This window comes from Corvus hawaiiensis, chromosome 20 (assembly GCF_020740725.1).
Source record: "Corvus hawaiiensis isolate bCorHaw1 chromosome 20, bCorHaw1.pri.cur, whole genome shotgun sequence".
Lineage (NCBI taxonomy): Eukaryota > Metazoa > Chordata > Aves > Passeriformes > Corvidae > Corvus > Corvus hawaiiensis.
The window spans coordinates 6,436,142-6,458,352 of NC_063232.1; the positions used below are offsets into that span (position 1 = coordinate 6,436,142).

Sequence of the window (22,211 nt, forward strand, 5' to 3'; positions counted from 1 at the left end):
ATGAAAATTGTTCATGTTAACATTATTGCAAGCATCCCTCTGTGGGGAAGATGAGAGATGTGACAGCTCTAAGACAAGGCCATTCTCCCTTTGGTCACCACTTTCAGAAACTCCCTTTCCTAAATCTTCCTTCTTCCAGTTTCCCACAGCTGTAAAATCTGTCCTCAAGTCTGAAACTTCCTCCCTGGACTGACTTCCTGGGAGGACAATGAATCAGAGCGGACAGAGAGGTTCAGAAAAGGCAGATCCATTCAGAAAAGATAATAGAGACTAATTGTACTATCTCTGTCCCCTTTTGTGCTGGGAGATAACAGCTGTGATGCATCAGGGAGCTCTGAGCCTCCTCCATGGAGAATGTGAGGAAACCCTTGTGTCTGTGTGGGGGGCACGAGGCAGCCCAAAGAGGGGCACACATTCCATTAAAGAGCCCAAAATGCATCTCACAAAGGTTAATGGCTGCTCCTCAGAAGCACCAGTGAAGGAGGAGAGAATCCATTTAGCCAGAGGGAGATGATGATGGTGAGCACTAAACTAAAGATCTATGGTGAAAGAGCTGAGAATTCACCCCACTGACACCCTGACGACTCAAGATGACACTCCAGCAGATTGAAATATACTCCATACCCTCTTTTCTGGGAATAGAGGAACAACAAAATCCCCTTTTCCATATCTTCTAAACCTTCAGCTTGATTCTCAGTGACTACACCCCGCTGCACTCACAGAGAGCTGCATGTACGAACAGCAGTTAACAACGCTCTCCTATTACACTGAATTATACTTTTAACTTGAAAAAACCTCTAATTTGCTTGCATGAAACATCACAAGTTGTATAATCATCTGCTGCTTGTGCCTATTGAGACTAGAACGTAGAGTCTGAAATAAGATAGATAATGATCATTTTCATCCTGCAGTAGTTGTCATATTAAATATAAATGAAGTGCAGAAGTACTATTAAATACAAGAAAGACCTAATGTTAAAATAATGATAAGACTAGGACATGAGATAGGAAGAGGCAGGTAATTCAGAGTTACAAGTGATATTCAGGCTTTTTATTTTTTGTTTTGCAGCCTGCTTGTCTATCTTTTGACTTCTCTGAGAAAATACTGCGTTGTATTAATAGACAACCAAACAGATCTGGAGGACTTATGGTTTGTTACTTGTTCTCTGCAAATGATTTTTAAAGGCAGCCATGTGTTCTTCTGCTACCAGTGTCAAGCACGTATAAGGCTTGCACGGAAAAAAAAGCAATGATTTCTTTTGTTTCTTAAATCTGCTGCTTAGAAGTAGACTAAATTTCACTTAATTGCAGATTTACATTTAAATACTCCTATTTCTCCTTTGGCAAACAAAAATCAAAGAAATCTGGTTGCTCATCTGTGATACCTGTTCACCCAGGGCCAGCTGGAGCCCTGGAACAGCCAGCCCCCTGTGCCTGCAGGTCCCATCAGCAGCTTTGGCTTTATTCAGAACCACATAGAGGAGGCAGCAAGCAGGAGTGCAGGGTATCTCCTCAATTTTCCAAGGATTTATAGGTGTAATTCTCAGTTTAGATACAGCCAGTGAAAACTGGAGTAGTATCAAATTTATTTCCAGTTTCTCTGACAGCCCAGACACAGAGTAAGGGGAGGCAGAGTGGGCAGGGAAGCTCTGGGTCCCCCTGGGATGGAGCCCCACACCTCAGGGCCCAACAGGCAGGCACGTGCTGATGGCCACCAAGGCTCTCTTGCTGCCTCTATTTCCCCTCTACTGATGCTCTCAGCCATGTGAAATCATTTCTGAGAGTTGTGCTGTCCACCTGGACCAGGCAGTGATGGATCACCACAGAGCCAAGTGACCTCTGTCCTTCCCGTGGTCTCCTCCAGCCACCAACCCCCTCAGAAGCTGAACCCCACCACAATCCCACAGGAGCACCGTTCCCTTTTCGTTAAAATACGACTTCAAACAGCTATTTTTATAGCTGTGGGCATAAATTCAAGGAGCTGTACTGCAGGAATGTCAGAAACCTGTAAGAGTCAGTAAATATTTTCTCTCACCACATCAGGTGCCTTCTGGATCTGCGTAGCAAGTTGGAGAGATTTGTTAGCTGATGAGAGCTGCTCCCTTAAGGTCTCTGCCTCTCTCTGAGCCACCTCTGCCCTCTGAAGGAAATGAAAAGGGGTGAAAAGAGAAAGTACATTCAGTTTAACAACTGACAATTATTACAAGAACATTCATCAATTCATGCCTGACTGAATATAATTGATTTTCCTAAACACTCAACCTAATAAATGTTAGAAAAAAACATAGAATGTGATGGATTTTTATTTTAAACAGTACAAGGAAGAAATAATTGAGCGATTATGACAGTAATTTAACGCTAGGAGCAAGGAATCCCCTGCTGATACTAATGCTGCGGCCCACTGAATTTCCCAGACTGAATAAATACAAGTGGAAATGGAGTCTTTTTATTCAATTTCTTTCTATTCTCATAGACCAAGCAGATTTTATTGCAAGACTCCTCATGGGAATAATTCTCACGGGCAAATGCTGAATAAAAAGATATTCTGACCACTCTCTCAAACACACATACAATGTTGTGGGCTGTCTTTCTGCAGTAATTATTCCCTACAACATGAATTGTTAGATTCTGTTCTTTCAGCAGGTCTGTTTATTCAACAATATTTAACCCTAAAGTGACAATTTTGCACAGCTCAGTCACCAGCTGCTGAGGATTTATGCAATAGCTGATAAGCCCCTGACTTGGCTACTGGTCAAAATTCCCATCTAAATATTGAATAATAATAGAAAGGAGAAAAGCAGAACGATGAGGAAAAAATGTCTGTACAAGAGTTTGGGTAGAGACAGATGGATCAGTAACTTCAGGCAATAAATAGCAGCAAAGTCCTTTTCATAACTGTCTGTAAGCTTCTGTTAGAAATGGAACAAAACCTGGTTCTTTTACAATATACACTCCTCCTGGCAAGCAAGACTGTCTTCTCTCTTAAAAAAAAAAAGGTATTTTATTGTTATAAAACCACGCTGCTTTCCTCCTTGAGTAATCACTGCTTTTTGCCTGGGCTACTCCATGCAAATCATGCTGTGCTTTCAGAAAACAGCCAAAATAATTTTCCATCTCCACTTCCAAGTCCTATCACCAATTCTACCAAACCCATCAGCTGCCACCAGTGAGGGTCAAAACTTTTCTTGACCAGAAGGATAAATCCCCACTGCCATTTATAAGCCACTAAAACTGCCATGTTTTGTGTGCCTGACTCCTTGCTAATCCTTTGGAAAACCTAGCTCATCTGAAATAGTGAATATAGAACACAGAGCAAATATAAAGCCTGTAGTGAATATAAAATTACAGTGAATACAGAAGCTATAGCAAATACACAACTTACAGTAATATAAAGCCGATAATGAATATAAAATCTATAGCAAATATAAACCCTACAGTGATATAACCCCTTCAGCCCTGTGTGTGTGTGGTCTCTGACTTCCTCACCAGTCAAAGCAGACTGTGCATGTTTAATCAATGAGTAAACTAACAGCAATCAAATACTAAACGCATCATCTGCGCTATTTGCTCACAACATTGTATTAAATGATTTTGCATAGGTTCTACAGCTGTAATTAAAATGTGATTGTAAAAAGTACAGTGATGCGGCTCCAATAATCAGAGAAGGGGACACAACCTATTGTGTGCTTGGAAAACATGGAAACAGCAATAAAAAAAGGCACAAAACGAGGGATTTATGTTGTTTACGCAGCTGGATAATATTAGGATAAATACTGAGCTAACAACACACATTGAGATAAATTATTTTCTGGTACTTTATTAGATGTGCAGCTACATATATTGATCTAATAACTGCAGAACAACTCCAGCAAAGCAGGACAAGTTACTGCACTGTGGCACTTGCTCTTCCATCTACTGCTGTATAAGTAATGGGTTTTGCAGCCTTGAGCAATTCTGCTGATGGCTTCCATTCAGTGCAGCATTGTTTGGAGAATCTATTCAGCTCGCATGCGAGCAAACCACAGAGGATATTGCTAATAGGTGGTACATCTGCATATACAGTGAGCTGTCAGCTGCCCTTTCTGCACAGCCTCCCCAGCCAATTCCCAACACCTGTTGTGATCCTCGGAATAATACCAGACAAGATTTCATACTAGGCATTGTTAAAAATACATCAGCACAAACTCTGGGCAATTCTGTCTGGGAAATACTGGTCAATTTTCCTCTTTTTTTACCCCTCTCACAGAATGGAAGCTTTTTAGAGCCAGAATTACAGATGTGCTCAGTGTCTGGAAAGCACTTTTGGGTGCTATTGCAATATAAATTATAAATGACACACAAAACCCTGCTAAAAGAATGGTAGTTTCAAATTTGAGCACTTACAAGTTTGGAAAAGCCAAGCCCGAGGCTGGTGCTTGGCCATCCCCCGTGAGGGTTTCAGGAGTGGGATGGCACCACACAGGACCTGCTGTGGCTTTTTCCCAGGGAGATCCCATCCACCTCTGAGAGAGACATGGCTTGGTGAGCAGATCCTTTGCTTTGTCCTCTTGTTCTGTGCGTGACCCCTGCACTTCATTTGCTCCGAGCTAAACCCGCTCTCCCCGCCGATGGGATTAATCGCTTCCTCATGGAAGCTGTGCTGCACCACCGCAAGTGCTTCAGGATGTTAATGAAAGCACTGGCACAAGCCCTGTTTGGTGCTGTTTGGGTTCCTGGAGCCCCTGGCACATCTCCCTGCACGGCAGCACTGACTGGAGGCTCCCAGCGTGGCAGGACCTGCCCCTGCCCATTCCTGCGCCGAGACCCCGCGCAGAGGCTGCGGTGCTGCTCCCCTGCCAGACCCTCTGGGTTTGCCTCTTCCACTCCCACCCCTCTCTGCTTGTCGCTCTGTCCCCTTCCTAATTCATTTTGGCTGCTGGAAGCACCATTTCTGTCTCCTCTGTGTTCCACAGTGCCTTTAGCTCCAGGCAGGCAAAACCCAGCTTGTACCTCACACAACCTAATGAACATTCACAAACTTCCAGAATGAGCCTTACCCCAACGATTTCCTCCTTCCTCTTTTCCTCCTTTCTCTTCTCCTCGCTGCTTCTTCTCCAAATGTCCTCACAAAAGCTCCTCCAAGTGTCTGTGTCCCGGTGTCTCTCCCCATTCCCTCCCCACTACCAATCCCTCTCCCCTTCCTGCTCCCATGCTGATGTCTCCAGTCATGGCAGGGGCAGCCTGAGGAGTGTCTCCCCGCCCTGTGCCCCCACAAAACCTTACATCACACCCAGAAAAAGCAAAACCTGCCTGGTTAATGTTCACCCAGCTGGAGCAGTACAGACTGCAGCGTGCCTGGGACAGGCACCGACAGCAAAGCCTGAACAAATTCAAACCAGATTCTGCTGAGTTTCTGTGAACTCTTTTCTCCAGACTCTTATAGGCTGGCCAAACTTGAGGCTGTTTTTTAATTATTATTATTTTTTAAAAATTTTTTCTACTTGAAGCAACAGAAGATACAACCCTGAGAAAAAAGCGAACCCTCCCTCGTCAAACCCCTGCTATTAAATCTGGGCACAGCAGGCTCCTCACCAAAACAGCAAGAAAAACTCATAACATCTGGGGGAGAATGGATTTTTTTTTTTCTAATCTTGTTCTTAAAAATGGTTGAACAATTTTTCCTGAAGTAAGAAAAAAGAGCGCAGCCAGAGACAGGCACCCAGTATGGAAAATGGCTAAACCCAAGGAATCTTGCACAACTGGGAGCCACTGGAAAAGTTCACAAAACCTTCTGTTTGTGTGAAACTGTCCCACTTCAGCTGAGAAATACACAGAGATTTATAGAATCACAGAATGGCTTGTGTTGAAGGGACCTTAAAGATCATCCAGTGCCACCCCTGCCATGGGCAGGGACACCTTCCACTGTGCCAGGTTGCTCCAAGCCCCATCCAGCCTGGCCTCGGACACTTCCAGGGATCCAGGGGCAGCCACAGCTTCTCTGTGCCAGGGCCTCCCCACCCTCACAGGGAAGGATTCCTTCCCAACATCCCATCTAACCCTGCCCTCTGGCACTGGGAAGCCATTCCTCCCAGTCCTGGAACTCCAAGTCCTTGTCCGAAGTCCCTCTCCAGCTCTCTGGGAGCCCCTTCAGGCACTGGATATGCCATAGCATAGCTGCTTTTCCTGAGTCAGTGCTAAAACTCTTGGTTTCTTACTCCCAAATCCTATGCACAGCCTAAAAAAAACCCCCCAATGACCAGTGACAGTCACACTAATGGCCTTGATGGAGCTCATGCAAATCCAGCCTTGCCCAAAATCCTATTTGTCAGGATAGTTCAGTCATACAATTCCTCCTAATTCCTACTCTGCTGCTTTCTAGTACAGAACTACCTCCCTGGTAACAAAATATTTCAAAACACTTCCATTTTCCTTCATACAGCGGGTAAATATTGTACAGCTCACAGTGGAGCTGGGAGGTCACGATCATAACGCTGCTGTGTGCTTTCCAATTAAAGATAGAAAAAAAAAGCCTTACACAATATACCCAGTTTAAATTATTCTCCTTGTTTCCTGACAAGATAATGAATAGCATGAACCGAGTGCTCTTCTACTTACAGTAAAATGTTAATTTGATCAAAGACCAGTGGTGTGAACAGAAAAATGAGATACTTATGTGAAAAAAAATGTATAACCTTTCCCTTAAAGTTCCACCAGCCAAACTGTATTTCCTTATTCCATGCTAAATTCAGTGCTGTATGTGGGAAAATCTTCCTATGGGCGAGGAGTGGGTATTATCACAAGTAATTCTGCTGCAGTTAATGAGCCTGGTTATGGCAGCAATCACCACGCTTGGAGCTGACATTCGGACTTGCAAGCTGCTGCAAAAGCTGCGTTTTTCAGAGTACAACATCAATTAAAACACACTGGTTCAATGTGCTTTAATTTCCCAACTTTTCAGCTATAAAAATTTGCTATAAAACCTTTAGATGGCCCTTACTTCCACAGAACAGCAGCAAGGTTAGCAGAACATCAGGGACATGAAAGATTTTTCAGGGCTCTGGCACCCATTTTTCCCAACAATGGAGAATTACATGGAAAAAAAGAAAAAACTCCACCAACCAGAAGAGGCTGGGTTGTCTTCATTCTTGTCTTCAGGCTATTGCACTTTCCTCTGTGTGCTGAAAGGCTGCCAGATAAATGTATTCCCAACTGATAGCCAGGCATTTGCAGGAAACCCGTGTTTGCATGAAAATAATGTTATCCATATTTTGCCTTTATACAGAACTTCTCCGTGCAAGGATCTCAATGCCCTTTGTAAAGTAAATGTTATTATTCCCACTTTACAGACAGTGAAATCCCAGGATTAAGTGAATGACTTCATCTGCCATGAAGCAGTGTAACTTACTTGGATCCATAGAATGGTTTGGGTTGGAAAGAACCTTAAATCTCATCTCATTCCACCCCCTGCCATGGGCAGGGACACCTTTCCCTATCCCAGATTGCTCCAAGCTCCATCCAGCCTGGCCTGGAGCACCTCCAGGGATGGGGCAATTCCCCTGGGTGATGGCACACAATGAAAGCATCCAGCTCACTGCCAAGGGAGCCAGAAATAAAAGCAAATCCTCTGGCAGTGTCTGTGCCAGCCTTGGTGCGATGCAGGAGTCATGGCAGGATGAATTCCCTTCCTCATGGAAGTGCAAACCCAAGGATGCCTCGTCAGGGGTGTGGTGGGTCACAGCAAACCCCCCGAGCACCAGCACCACCTGTATTGTGTTGCACTTGTGCTGCTGAGTGAAAAGGGGAATTTATTCCATCTGCTGCTCAAAACCATACATATTTTATGGCAATCTCACTTAGCAGGAATATCTTTTCCAACCATTTTCCAATGTGATTTGTTGGAGACAGGAAGGTGCCATACCCAAGGAAATAAAAAATAATCTTGAGAGCAGCACTTCTGGTAAAACACCCTGGTGAGGTTTGCTTTCTACTTTTATAGCAGACACTGTTTTATGTATTTTAGTGGCAGTTTGGCTCCAAAAAGTGCTTAAATTCACAAACCCTTCCTCTACAGACTTTAAAACCCAACACTACATTTCTGTGGAATAAATGGTATTGATCCAGTCTAGATTCTTTAATAAAAGCTTCTGTATTTTACGAAGTACAGTTTTCCTGATTTATTGGTAGCAGAAGTTTCTACATTTGACTTTCTTTCCCCAAGTAGAAATCTGGGAGCCCTATCAGCACTGTGAAGACAGAAAGAAAACCAATGGAAACATTTGGCTTTTCTAAGGGCTAACAGAAGAAAAAAAAAATTAATTCTTCATTTATAGCTTACAAAATACAGTCCACACACACAAAAATCGCATGTCCTCTTTCTGTTACACTCTCAAAATGTAAGGATACCTATACTTGAGTCTGCTTTTCCAATCTATTTCCTCTTCCAGATTAAAATACAATAACCCAGGATCAAACAACCCTAACCAAAGTTCTTCTCTTTTTGTTTTAAAAGTGAAAAAGCACTTTTTTCTTTACAGAAAGCTCAAATTACAAAGCCCATTAGATTTCTTTTTTTTTAAACTATGTGATCAGTGTATAAAGCCAGAAAAGAGATCTGACTACATCAATGACATGAAGCCAGAAATTTTGACTCAGTATTAAAACCTTAAAATAAGCCTTGCTATCATTTAAAAAATTTAGAACTCCAAAATATTTCTGTTTTCACAACCTAGGAATTATTCTGTCCAACAAAAACCTCCGTTTTTCTCAGGCACAACTGGATGATTCCAGGTTGCTGGATGAAGTACAGAAACAGAACAATAATTCATTGGAATAAATTTGTCGTCCCAAAAGATTCTGTGACTTTGCTGCCATAAATGCTTACTGGAAAGGTGTAAACTTGAAAAGGTACAGGAAAGTGCTAACCATAAATATTTGTCTAAAATATACAGTAACACAACTGTAACTGCTGTGAATGCAGGAAAGTACACTGGAGCTTCATTAACTTCCCTGATTGGAAATTAGAATATTCTGGGAATCAAACAATAAAAAATTCAAAGATGCTGTATCCCAAACTATGATAAATCATTTATTTTGACAAGTACGGGTAGTTCAGTTTTAATTATTTATTCTTATACTTCGTAGCATATCAGAAAATATGCAGTGATTTATTGTGCAAAATGAAATCTTAATAAAATGAGTCCCTTCCCCAAACTACAGCATTATTAAATCTTCATGGAAATGCAGGGGGAACTCGTGGGTTATGTTATCAAGTTTTGTCATCGAGCCGCTGGGTTAATAAAGTGAAAATGAGCCATTCCTATTGTATTTGGCTCTATTGTGCCCTCAGTCCTGCACAGGCCTGAACTACTTGAGTCTCACAACCTTGGGGATGAGGAGAGGGCTGGACAGGGATTCTGCACCCTCCTGCTGTCTGGGAGATGATGCAGTTGCATCTTTTACCATGAAAGCAGTGGGGATTTTGGCTTCAGTCCTTACACCCCTCCTAAAGCTCCATGGCAGGAGCTAACGACTCCTTTCGAGGCTGGTGCAGCTGCACCAGACATTTTAATGCACTAGTCTTGCCCTTTTTTATGTAAAAAAAACCTCTCATGACCTTCAAAGGGAAGGGTTGCACCCATGTCACCCTCACAGTGAGTGTAACTCAGGGTATTCTGAGCTTTGCCAGTCAGAATGGACCAGCCCTGACATAAAACCTCACTCAAGATTGTGGATTAATGGCACTGAGCACCTGGATGAGCAGCTGAGAAAGAAGGGGCTGTCATCACCCCTCATCTCCAGCACCCACCTCTGTCCCAGCGAGGGATTAATTTCTCTCAGTATTACGTTTTGTGGGAAAATTCAGTTTACACCTTGAGTTAATGACACAATGGAGAGGGAGGGAGCTTTGCGGTCACTACCCCTCCTTCTCTCTGAGCAGAAAATTGCAAAGCTCACTGGTATTTAAAGGCAATTATTTTGATGAGCCAGTAATTTGTTCTGGGGGTGGTATCACGCAAAGTAGCCCAGAAAGTTCCTGCATGAAAAAACTTGAGGATGCAAGTGAGGAAAAACATTGGGAGAAGAGAGGTGATGGAGCTGAAGATAAGAAGACTGGTCCCTGCTTCACCCAACAGGACACAGGGGTGGGAGTCACAACATCAGCTCTGTCCCTGTGGGTTTTATCATTTTTATGGACACCTGGACCACAGTCAGGGAGCCCCTGTTCCTGCAGAACTGGAGAGGGAAAGGCACTCCCCACCTCACAACAGCAAGGGAAGTTCTGAAGTGCCAGCTCTGGATTTAAAAAGGGCACTAACTGGGAAAGGCATTTTCAAGAAATGTCAGATATATAAAAATTTACACCAATTTCCCCCCATCTTCATTGGAAACATGTAAATTTGTGCTCTGAATCCCAGTCATTTGGGTCAGTGCTAATTCCAGAGCAGCAAAACATCACATCCACATCAGCAAGGCAGTCCAGGAGCAAAGCAGGAGTCGTGCTGAGCGCTACTCTTTAAAGGTAGCCTTAATAACAGGGAATGAGCACTTACTGAAATGGTAAAAGGAAATGTTAATTTAACTATTAAATACACAATTAGGTTAAGTACTTGTTTCTGCAATTGTAACACTTCAGCCTGATGCAAACTCACTTTCTGGCCTGTGCAATAGATTTAATTCCTTCCAATATATATATTTTTTTTCAACTAGAAAGACGTAAAACACAGGAATTGCTGCTACAAAGATTAGATGTAATTTATCAAAACGTTTTATAAAGGTAAAGCATCACACAAGGCAAGGACTCTACGGGGATGTTTCAGCAAATGAGCTGAAACACTGCAGCAGCTCCTGCTCCTCTCCAGGTGAACCTTTCCTTGTCTTCTCCAGCTCCTCCAAGGCCACAGAGTCCTCTTTGTGTCCCCCACGGGGCCCAACACAAGAAAGACACGGAACTGTTGGAGAGAGTCCAGAGGAGGCCACGGAGCTGCTCCAGGGCTGGAGCCCCTCTGCTCTGAGCCAGGCTGGGAGAGCTGGGGGTGTTTATCTGGAGAAGAGAAGGTTCCAGGGCGACCTCAGAGCCCCTTCCAGGGCCTAAAGGGGCTCCAGAAGATGTGGAGAGGGATTTCGGACAAGGGCCTGGAGTGACAGGACAAGGGGGAATGGCTTCCCACTGCCAGAGGGCAGGGCTGGATGGGATATTGGGAAAAAATCCTTCCCCGTGAGGGTGGGGAGGCTGTGGCACAGGGTGCCCAGAGAAGCTGTGGCTGTCCCTGGATCCCTGGAAGCACCCAAGGCCAGGCTGGATGGGGCTTGGAGCAGCCTGGCACAGTGGAAGGTGTTCCTGCCCATGGCAGGCAGTTTGGAACTGGATGATTTTTAGGGTCCTTTCCAACCCAAACCATTCCATGATTCTGTGATTTCCATGCTGTGGCTTCTCTCACGGTTTGCTGAGCTGCCTCAAGTTGCTAAATCCCCAGAGAACAAGTGAGGCCCCTTCATCCCAAATCCAGGCCTTTCTGCACTTACTGAGCTCAGTGGGCTCAGTGAAGGATCCCCCAGCTGCCAGAGCTGCTGTTTGGGAGGGGATGGGACTGCAGCAGCCAGAGCGGGACGAAGAGCAGAGGGAGATGGAGAAGGGGAGCCAAACCCCCTCTTCTGGCTTTCCAATAGCTCAGATGAACGGCACGCTGATTTTATGTACAGTCAGATTTTGCAGAAATACAACCAAACTAAGGGTTACACACATAAGCAGTTATAAATTTTACCTAATTACAAGAAAAGCACCACAATAAAGTAAAAACCAAACCCAACCCACATTGCAGCTTTGTACCAGTTAAGATACAAAAACAGCATTTCTGGATAAATAGGTATAATCCATTTTAGGAGGCAATGAAGAATTCAGAAATACCTTTTCTTTAACTACAGGCCCCCTTTAGACTGAAGGAAAAAAACCAACTCCTGGGTAAATCATTGCAAAATGTACTGCCTTTGCAAAAATCACAAAATAATTCTACCACAACATTTTTAACACCTACATCATTTCTAAAAAGTCTACATATTTTCAAATAATTACTAGCACTTCCATAAATATTTAATGCCGTCTACAAAAGTTCTTTGACAGAACTAAAAACCCACTGTACAAACACCAGTTTGCTTTTACTGACTAAATAATCAACTCAACAACAACAACTTACAAATATGATTTTGGCTTCATTAAGACATTGAGATCCTGGAGTGCGTCCAGAGAAGGAAACAGAGCTGGGGAGGGTCTGGGGCACCAGGAGAAGCTGAGGGAGCTGGGAGGGCTCAGCCTGGGGAAAAGGAGGCTCAGGTGGGACCTTCTCTCTCCCTACAACTCCCTGGAAGGAGGCTTTAGGTGGGGGTCAGGCTCTGCCTTCAGGTAACAAGTGATAGGACAAGAAGAAACGGCCTTAGGTTGCTCCAAGGGAGGTTTAGGTTGGATATCAGGGAAAATCTCTTCATTGAAAGGGTTGTCCAGCCCTGGCACAGCTGCCCAGGGCAGTGGTGGAGTCCCCATCCCTTCAGGGATTTCAAAGCCCTGTGGATGTGGCACTTGGGGACATGGGTTAGTGGTGGCCTTGTCAGTGCTGGGTAATGGTTGGACTGGATGATCTTGGAGGGCTTTTCCAACGGAAATGATTCTGTGATTTGTATTTTTCCAATTTTCCAAGAACTAATGTAAAGGCCAATGGCACTTGCTAGACTTGACAGCTGCAGCAGGGGAGCGTGGGGGCTGAAAGATGACCTGGCAACAGGGAAAAGACAAAACAAAACAGCAGCTGGAGCAGGGGGTACATTTTCAACAGGATCAGTGACCTGGTCTGGCTCACACAGCCACTGCTGACAGCAGGACCCAGGGAGGGGAAGGAACTGCCACAATTCCTACTGGAAGGGAGCTGCTCTTAGGTGAACTTCAACTGGATTATAAATCCATAGCCTGGGAGATTTAAGACTGCAATCTCTGATCATACCTGGTAGAGGGATTAATGAAGCTCACTGATAAGCAAATGCCTGGCTGAGGTTTCCCTCTGAGAAACCACCACCCACTGGCTTGTGGAATTTCCATTGTCATGGGAATCCTGCCTGGCCATACACATCTCCTCCATCACCTCACTCCTTCAGAAGGATTCTCTGCATGGGTGTTAGGTTTGTTAAAACTCAGTATTTGTGCCACTCATGTCAGGAGTGTGCACTGTGAGGGATGGCCAGAGAGACATTTCACAGCCCAAATTAACATCTGCAGGAACAAATGACAATTTCTTTGTTGTCCTGCACAGAAAGAACAGTCTGATCCAACTCTTGCTAAAAATTAATATGCCAATAAAACACAGCAGAAAAGGAAGGGGAAAGAAAAGTCTGGAGAAGTCCACAAAAGCTGCAGCCCTGCCACAGCCATAGGGCAGAGGCCCTTTAATTTGGGCAAACCATTCACCTGCATATCTGAGTAGGGGCCAACATGACGGGTTTAGAAACATAAAGCCAAGAATAACCATAGTGGGAAATGTAAGTTTAAATTATTAGAAGGTAAATATATGGCAAACACTGCTCTACTGTGCACACAACCCTTACAGAGCATCCCTAAAGAGCTGTATTTTGCTCAAAATTTGCATATTTTCTTACTCCACGCAGTTATGACTGCGAACTGCATACAAAAGAACTGTCATGAAATCCAAACGAGAATTAAAAAAGAATACTCCAAGTCACACTTAGAATTTTATGGCGGACTCATTTGAAATCCTACCTGATTCGCTCTTTCAAGGTCTGTCATGATCATCTCGATTTCATCAGCCCTGGGAAAACAAGAGAGCAGAAGTTTTGTTATCACACAGAGAACGGCTGCTGCACGAGCTCAGGCAGAGCAGCAGGCACACAAACAGCACCAACTGCCAATATTTATTTGTAAAAGGACACAGTAGGACTGAGCAGCTCATCTCCTGGCTGGTGAGATCCTCTGGGGTATTCTGGACCAGTCTGCAAGTCTCCAATTCTTTTGCCTGTTCTCTTTTTGCAATGCAACAGGCAAATTGATATCTGAGCATATTCATTGGATCTTTGAAGGTCTTACTCCCCAAAATTCCAGGCAGTGTAATTTTTCCAACACATAAAGGTGCTTCCCAAGTGATAATTATGGAGAATTCAAAGACTGCAGATCTTCAGTCAACTCCCCATACACACAAAAGCAACCAGCTATTCTTCTGTTTCAGTGTGCCCAGAAGTTTGGTTCTAAATTTGGCTAAAAAAAAGAATCAAGAGATCAAAGAGACCAAGAAATATAATTTTACATTACATGAAAAAAAGGTTTTTTTTGACACAAATTGATCAAACTCTAAATTTAGACTCTTCATGCACTTTGCAAAGCTGAATTGGAAAGTTGAAGGGTTGAAAACTATACAAATAGTCAATGAAACGAGATCCTTCAGATTGTTGTGTAAGGGAGCAGCTCGCAGATGTGACCCCTTAAAAATCAGAATTTCTAATACTTCACTCACACAAATGGAGCCAATCCTTAAGCAATCTTTTCTTATCTTCACGCTCAATCATGGACAAGTATTTCCCACTCAGGCTCTCACCTGGGAAAGGTACCAGGAAAAGGGCTGACAGCCCTAAAAAGTATGTTCTGTATCAATATAATAAGACGTATTATTCTCCCCAGACATTTTGCCTGTCTTGTATGCCTGGACCATATGGAAGCAATAAACACTATCCTCATCTCCTCTGAACAGCAGCTTTACCAGCAAGTCCTTTTGCAATCTGCCAACACCATAATGTCTGGTTTTTGTTTTTAATCTGTAGCAGATCATTATCAGCAAAAGCTGTGAAATACTGGAATTCCCTTCCTCTGCCCATGCAGAAAAGTCAGGGTTTGTTTTTTCTGCTGATTCCCACAGAAGATCCATTTTCCTGTGCAGGTGTTCGTTAGGAAAGATGGTTAATTGAAGTACATCAGGGTTCTGGCACACTCCACACTGGATCATTACAGTGAATATTGACTTATTCCTCAGCAGTGTTTTAGGCTTTTGGGTGTACACTTAGGGAAATGCAGCAAAAGATCATAATCAGTAAATGTGCATGTATATAAATTAATGGAAAATTATTTTAAATTACAGCCTTTAACATTGTTGGGGCAACATGAACTGCCTTTTGAAAGAATCTTTTGGACAATAATGGTAAACAGATTAACATGTGTTTTCTTGTGCAGGAGAAGCAATGTGCTCTTACACTGGGAAGAAATCCTGCACACCATGTTTGGAATTAATAAATAATGGTCATTACTTACTGAACTGAACAACCACTGCCTGGGCAAAAAAGGGCTCAAGGGGGTAGCCACGAGACTGACCTGGACACACTAAAATCAGCCTGCAATAACACTTTCCGTCTCTTTGGCCTCTGCAGTTGTGAAACATCTTGTGTTTTAGACTCCAGGCCCAAAAAACTTATTAACCCACTTACGGAAATGACAGAATTTCACGTGAAAAACAAAACACGTCCCAAAGCCCATGCAAGTGACCCCACTGCTTATCTGTAACACAGGTAAGAGGGAAGAGAGCATCCCAACACACTGAAAAGATGCATCCCAGCATTTCACAAATATTTTTAGCCAGGATAGTTTAAGGATCCTCTTTATATAAGCTTATGCATTCAGGCTCAATTTACGTGTGAATGCCTCAGGTTATATGGAGCCAGTAAATGATGTCTGGATTATGTCACACGCCTCCCAAATCAGAGCTGGGAATGTCCCATCCCAGCACATCGGCTGCAGCTGAAACCAATCCAGCTTCCTCTCCTTCTCTGGGGGGTGAGGAGAACAATAAAATCCCCGCCTTTCCTCCCAAACAGGGGGTGCCAGGTATCAGCCAAAGGTCTGGAACACTGCAGCACCTAAGAAGAGCGAGAGACTCGGAAGCAGAAACCCTGGGATTGGGAGAGGATGAGTGCCCGGCTTTGGGAGCAGAAGGTGGGGTTTCAGCTCAGCTAGGGAAACTCTTTGTTTTCTGGCAGAAAGGAAGATGATTCTGATGGAGAAAAGATGAGTGGGAAGGGGCAGAAGTTTGAGGGGGTCTGGACCCATCCAGGGACTTTCAGCCACCTTTAAAGGGGCAAGGTAAGGGGAGGCAAAGGTAGGGAAACTGGAGAAGACAGAGGAGCAAGGGCAAGAACAGAGGGCTATCTGAGGCCAATGGACAAAGGGGAGAGAGGACCAAGAGCAGTAAAGCAGAGGAGCACCCTGAGCCAGAGGAAGGGTGGGTGGCTGCCAGGAAAACACAAGATGGTGCTGGAAAAACAAGGTAGAAAGGCTCAAGCCTGCATTTAAAATGGAGAGAAATATTAATACTGGTATTTGTGTCCCATTTCGGCCGGGGTCAGGATTTAAGAGCTCTATTACAGCACTGGGATACACAGCCAATTACAAAAAGAAGCAACTGAGGATATAGAATGCCATAAAAATGACATTTGCGCCCTTCAGCGTGCGCAGATAATTCTGACTGAATCCAGTAAAGTGTCAAACTGTAGCCAAAGGCAAAACTGTCCCTTTGTCCTTGTATCCAGACACACCAGCTGACTGATCCTGAACTCCCCTCTCCCTCCTACGTTTTCTTCTCCCAAGCTTTTCAGCACACCTAATAGAAGGATGTAAGATCTCCAAAAAAATTCAAGCAAAACACCTCCAGCCTAGCAGTCTGCACACCAATGGAGGGTAATGCTGCAACCATAAACGTTATCTTTAAGTAAAGTAATGAATTAAATTACTCTGTATTCTTTCCTAGCATAAGTGTCAACAGCATTCAGGAGAATCTTCAAAAGTAATTCAGGCTTTTCATTTTAAAAGCTCAACTACCACATCAGTAGCTGGCACTCAGCAGCCTAAAATCACTTATTTGAGCAAGTCTCTAATAGCTGCATTCACTGTTTGCTCAGCACAAGTATTTATTATAAAATAAATTACAGTTCTCCCACCTTTTATGCACTCACAGAAACAACCTGCATCGATTTATTGTTTACAAAGGACTGTGTCAAACTCAGACCTGTCAGGCACAAGGCAGCTCTGCTTGGCTCACTGAACGAGTCCCACACAGGTCATTTTTGATGTATTCACCCTCCACTACATTTGCTCATTTTCAGCCCTTCCTATTTCAATATCCCTCTTTATTTCAGTGGAACAACTTGGCAGGCAGAGCACCATCCAGCTCCGGGCTTGTCCTGCAGGCTTGCACTGAAAATCTGATGGGAATCTCAAAGGGAACAGTCACCTTGGAAGGGACCTTGAAGATCACCTTGTTCCACCCCTGCCATGGGCAGGGACGCCTTCCACTATCCCAGGGTTGCTCCAAGCCCCAATGTCCAGCCTGGCCTTGGGCACTGCCAGGGATCCAGGGGCAGCCCCAGCTGCTCTGGGCACCCTGTGCCAGGGCCTGCCCACCCTCACAGGGAAGAATTTTTTCACCTAATCAGCAAATTTGTGGTTACACAGAATCTATTTGTAACCAAAGTCACCCCATGTGAACCAAAGTCACTTTTAGGAACCAGAGATCTGATTATTTCACTTTTTACTTTCTTTATTCTTGAAGAAACACAAACCTTGGCCCCTCATGAACGCCTCAATTCCCCCATCACTCCAAGAGATGAAGGCAAGGAGAAAACCCCCCAAAGTTCCTTCTTCAGACAGATACAGAGAATGAGGGTAATTATTAACAGGAAGACATTTTACTAAAATACACTGACATTTATGGTGGTTACACCAGATTTCTACATTGCAACCCAACGTTAATCAGGGTTTGGTCAAGGGTGATACTTTCTAAACATTAACACAGATCATGAGAAAAAAAGTGGGGAAAAGCTGTTTTCAGGAATAAATGTTATCTACCCTGTGTTTTTGCATTCCACAGATAATATAATCATTTATCTGATCTAGTTCCTTATAATCTCCATGGCAGAGGAAAAGTAATCATGTAAGCAAGTCAGTTCTTCAGGGTGTATTACAGCTTGTTCTAAGTTTCAACATTTTCAGACTAAGGAATTTAGGGAATCAAATTTTAAGCCCAAGCATTCTAGCTACAAAATCAGCATCACCACTTAAAAAGAATCTGAAGTGTTGAAACAGCACGACCATGAAATATTCTATTATTTCTTCTTTTGGTACTGTGTTTGAAGTGAGAAACAAAATGCATTAAAAGCTATAGATTTTACAAGGTATAAGCTTTTACTAGTCATGAAACAGCCCTCAAAGCTAACATGCTATCTATAAAAAACAACTTAAGGAGTTGAAAAAAAACCCCCAAACCACCCCACTTTTCAATTCAATTGCTTATGGGAAATAAAAAGTGCAGAAAGGCTCGATTTTCATTTTAAGATCAAGAAAACCGATTAGGTTTGAACAGCATAACAAGCCAGCAAATTCAAGGGTTGGTAACAGGGAAAAAGCTCCGTTCTTCTTCTAAATAAAATTAAATCAGATGAAAACCCGGAACACCACGAAATTATTCACTTGCAAGCAAGAAGAATCTGGACTTTATGATTAAAATCCAGTTGATCCAAGTCCTTCATTTAGCTACTAGCTTAAAGAGGCAGAAACAATTCCTTTTTTATTAACATGACAAGTGAATGGTTTGCCAAATCTTGTGGCTACAGCCCCCTAAACATTCAAACTTACTCAACCTTGAAGGAAACTGCTGTTGGATTCTTTATACATGGAAGGACTGAAAAATACAGATGACACTTTGGAAATTGCAGTCAGTGGCATGGCCAAGAAACTTCCCTACCAGGGCAGATTAATACTTTGGTTTGGCAAAAAACAAACAACATTTTTTCCCACACATTTGTTTTCTTTAAAAACATGTAAAAGTTTACTAGTTGGAGCAAACGGTATATGGAGCCAGTGGGGCTTGTTAAAATGTTCTAATTACCCAAACATTTACGCAGGCAATTTTGAACTAAAAGCAGACATTATCAACTAATGTGCATTTATGTTTAATTAAGGAAAAAAAAAAAAAAAGAAAAATCCTCCTTGTAACGTATATCTGTGATCGGCACAGAGCAGATTTTGGCCAAATTAGGTAAACAGCTCAGCCTCTTAAAATTACAGGCAGTGTAACCCAGCACTTGGCCAGCACAAGGCAAAAAATGTGAGGTTATTTGGGATATTTGGGAAGGGATGAAAAGAAGAACAGGGGCCAAAGCATTTAAAGGGAAAAAAATAAAAAAAGAGCAAAAGGCAGTGCACTGAATTTTTTCAGGTTTCAATGAAATTTTTATCAGGGAAGGTTCCTGGGTCTAGGAAGCAATTTCGGATCACTAAACAATGGCAGGATTGCCTGCAGCCCAATGATCACGGCATTCACTCAGGCCATGAGAGCATTCCAGCATTTGAATATTCAATTTTATTTTTACTTTAAGCAAAGCAGAGGGGCGAAAAATTCCCTACCCAAGTTCTAACCACTTCCTAAACTCTGCTGGTGGATGCCCTCATCTAATCCCTGCACCTCAGTGCCCTGCCAAGGTGCCTGGGATTTGCTGCCTAATTTCTAGGAAAGAAAAAACCACCAAACACTTTCTTAGAAAGTTTCCAGAGGAAGGTAATATAAAAAACCCACTAATTTTATTCTTTGGAACTTTATGAGTATCACTGTACACACATTTATGTGTTTTTAGAGTTCATAATTATTCCAACCCAACAGACATCCACAGAGCATAAATTCACCTTTACTGCTAGTACAAGATGGAATAACAGGCAGAAGGGTTGTACAAAGAATAAAAGAAAAAGTTATTTCAGCACAACATGTCAAAGGGGAAGATCTCACACCCTTTTTACTACTAAGTTCTCAAATCTACTTTTCAAACTGCAAGAGCTATAGGTTAATATTTTCTTTCAGAGCAACCCTCTAAGGATCTTCAGATCAGATAATCCTTTTTCCAGTGTCATATAAATCCAGGCCTCTTGTAAAAGAATTTCTCTGTTCAGGGATTCATAAATCCACTAAGTTTAGTAATGCATTGGGTGTTTCCTTTCCTAGGAACTCAATTGAAGAAAAAAAATCCTCTCTCTGCTAAGCAGTGAAACACTGGAGGCTTTAAATTGAGAGATCAAAGGCAGGCTGGGTTCAGGTGCTCCGGTGATTGCACCCAACGTCATCTGCACTAAGCTGGGAGTGGGGAAATGTCCACTGGACACTGCCCAGATCCTCTGTGCAGACACTCTGCACTAAATCAACTTCCTCCCTTGGCAAAAAGCAGAGAGACCCACCACCTTCCCCATCTTTTTGGGTTGTTTTATCCTTATTTATGAATTCATCCTGGTTTCCTCTAGCTGCCCCCACGCACGGCACCGCACACAGATCCAGGCTGGGGAAATAAATCTCATGGAAAGATTTCTCATTAAGCACACCAGGATCAAGCAGCCACACCAGCTGCAGGTATGATCTTCAAATAAACGAGGGCCTGAGCGCTTGAAAGGTGTCAAGTGATCATCAAATATTGAAAAAGGTTAAAGAAACTGCTTATAAAGCCCAAGATACTGAGCGGTACCTGGAAAAACAAGAATCATCTCAAACATTAGAGAGAAAAGACCCTGTAGAATAAAACATCTTTCAGTCCATAGGAAAAGTGCTTTCCAAGAAAACCTGCACAGCACTTTGCTCCGTCTTCATGTTTTAAGTCAGGATTTCAAGGGTAAAATAAACATGTTCGCAATTATAAAGTTTTATAGACAACAGAAATCAGCTTTATGCCAGTGAGACACAAGGGAGCAGATTCTAAAGATCATCAGTGTTTTCTTAATCATTTCTGGAGAGAAATTGATCTGACTGACACTAATTGATGTGCTCAATAAAAGACAAAGAGGAAAAAAAAAAGAATTATATGTAACAGACAACGTCAACTCACAGCACCCCAGAGCTGTAATTCCCATAGTGTCACACACACAACCCTGGCACACCTGGCAAACCAGAGAACACTTAATGTAAGCAGCTGGAAGAAAGAAAAGATGTATTAGTTGGATCAAAAAATTAGCCAATATATAACTAGATGATCCATCTTTTTTATTTGATGGCAATAGTATGTTCTTTTGTGGCACATATCTGCACATGTTGCAACATGAACGGTCAATATGAATTTTGGCTCTCCAGACTGTTTAACCCTGCATTTAAAAAACCCTTACTCAGCTCTCACTGTTTTTCTCTCCCCACAAACAGATCTCTTGTGAGCTCCATGTCCAGCAATCATGCTGCCCATCACAGAAAGGAAAAGAAATGCAATAAATCCTTTTTCTCCTGATGAAACATTTATTTTTCTTTTACAGTGTGTTTTTGCTTCACCCTGCAAAGCCCTATGAGTAGCATTAAAATCAGAAATGAGGAGTGTCCAGATTTGGATCATTCTGGGTTTCCTCTCTGACACCTCCCACCTCAGAGCACTGGTCACAATCCTTTGGGCCACACCGGAGTCCAAAGAAGGTGTTGAAGCACCAAGATAATTTTTGCACCTGAAATTTGCAGACACAAATCACCTTGTTTAGACAGACCTAAAAATCCATTTCCACCAACTTTTGAAGGAGCTGGTGGGAAATCTAGAACCTCTGGAGCTGTGGGCTCCAGATTGCAGGTTCTCCTGCAGGTCCTGCACTGAGATACAAGGAGAGGAGACCCTGCAATTCCATTCTGCTGTGATCTTTCTGACCTCCCTTTACAGGCCATGGAGAACAGAATGGAAGAACATTCCCATCTTTAATTTTTCATGTTATTTATGTCAGAATCCCACCCACACTGAGGCCCTGAGATTGAGGCCTGCTGTACCAGCACAAACCCAGCAAATCTGCAGGATGGAGTCCTCAGGGTGGGGAACAAAACCTCCAGGTTGTGCCAAGTGTTTGCGTTCAGGGGAGGTGATTTAGACAAACATTCCCAGCACTGCCAGCCTGCCCTGGGAAGCAGGAGCCATTGCTGATCTGACAGGATTTCCTAACAACGTGAGATGACATGGATGCAGCAAACTCCCAATTTCCTTGTGCCTCCTGGTACAAATTGAAAGAGCTTTCTGCAATTCCCCTCTCCTGACTTCAGCTGATTCAGTAACACACCAGAATTTAAACACAGGCACCCTTCCCTCTCCCCTCCTTGCACACAAAGCATATCAAACCCATGGAATTACTCCTGACTTGGCCTTGAGCAGCCAACACGATGTCAATTTTACATGTTTTATAAAGCAACAGCATGTAGAAAGCAA

General features: G+C 43.1%; 1 protein-coding gene across 8 annotated transcripts in view; it reads right to left on the reverse strand.

The window, feature by feature from the left end:
* Positions 1 to 22,211, reverse strand: part of CUX1 (cut like homeobox 1) — a 270,416-nt gene that overhangs the window by 85,200 nt on the left and 163,005 nt on the right. For all 8 annotated transcript variants that reach the window (XM_048324800.1, XM_048324798.1, XM_048324799.1 and 5 more), the window contains 2 exons: positions 13,738 to 13,786; positions 2,035 to 2,139 (listed from right to left, as the gene is read on the reverse strand). In XM_048324800.1, the coding sequence (XP_048180757.1) occupies positions 2,035 to 2,139; positions 13,738 to 13,786 (154 nt within the window). The remainder of the gene's footprint in view (positions 1 to 2,034; positions 2,140 to 13,737; positions 13,787 to 22,211) is intronic.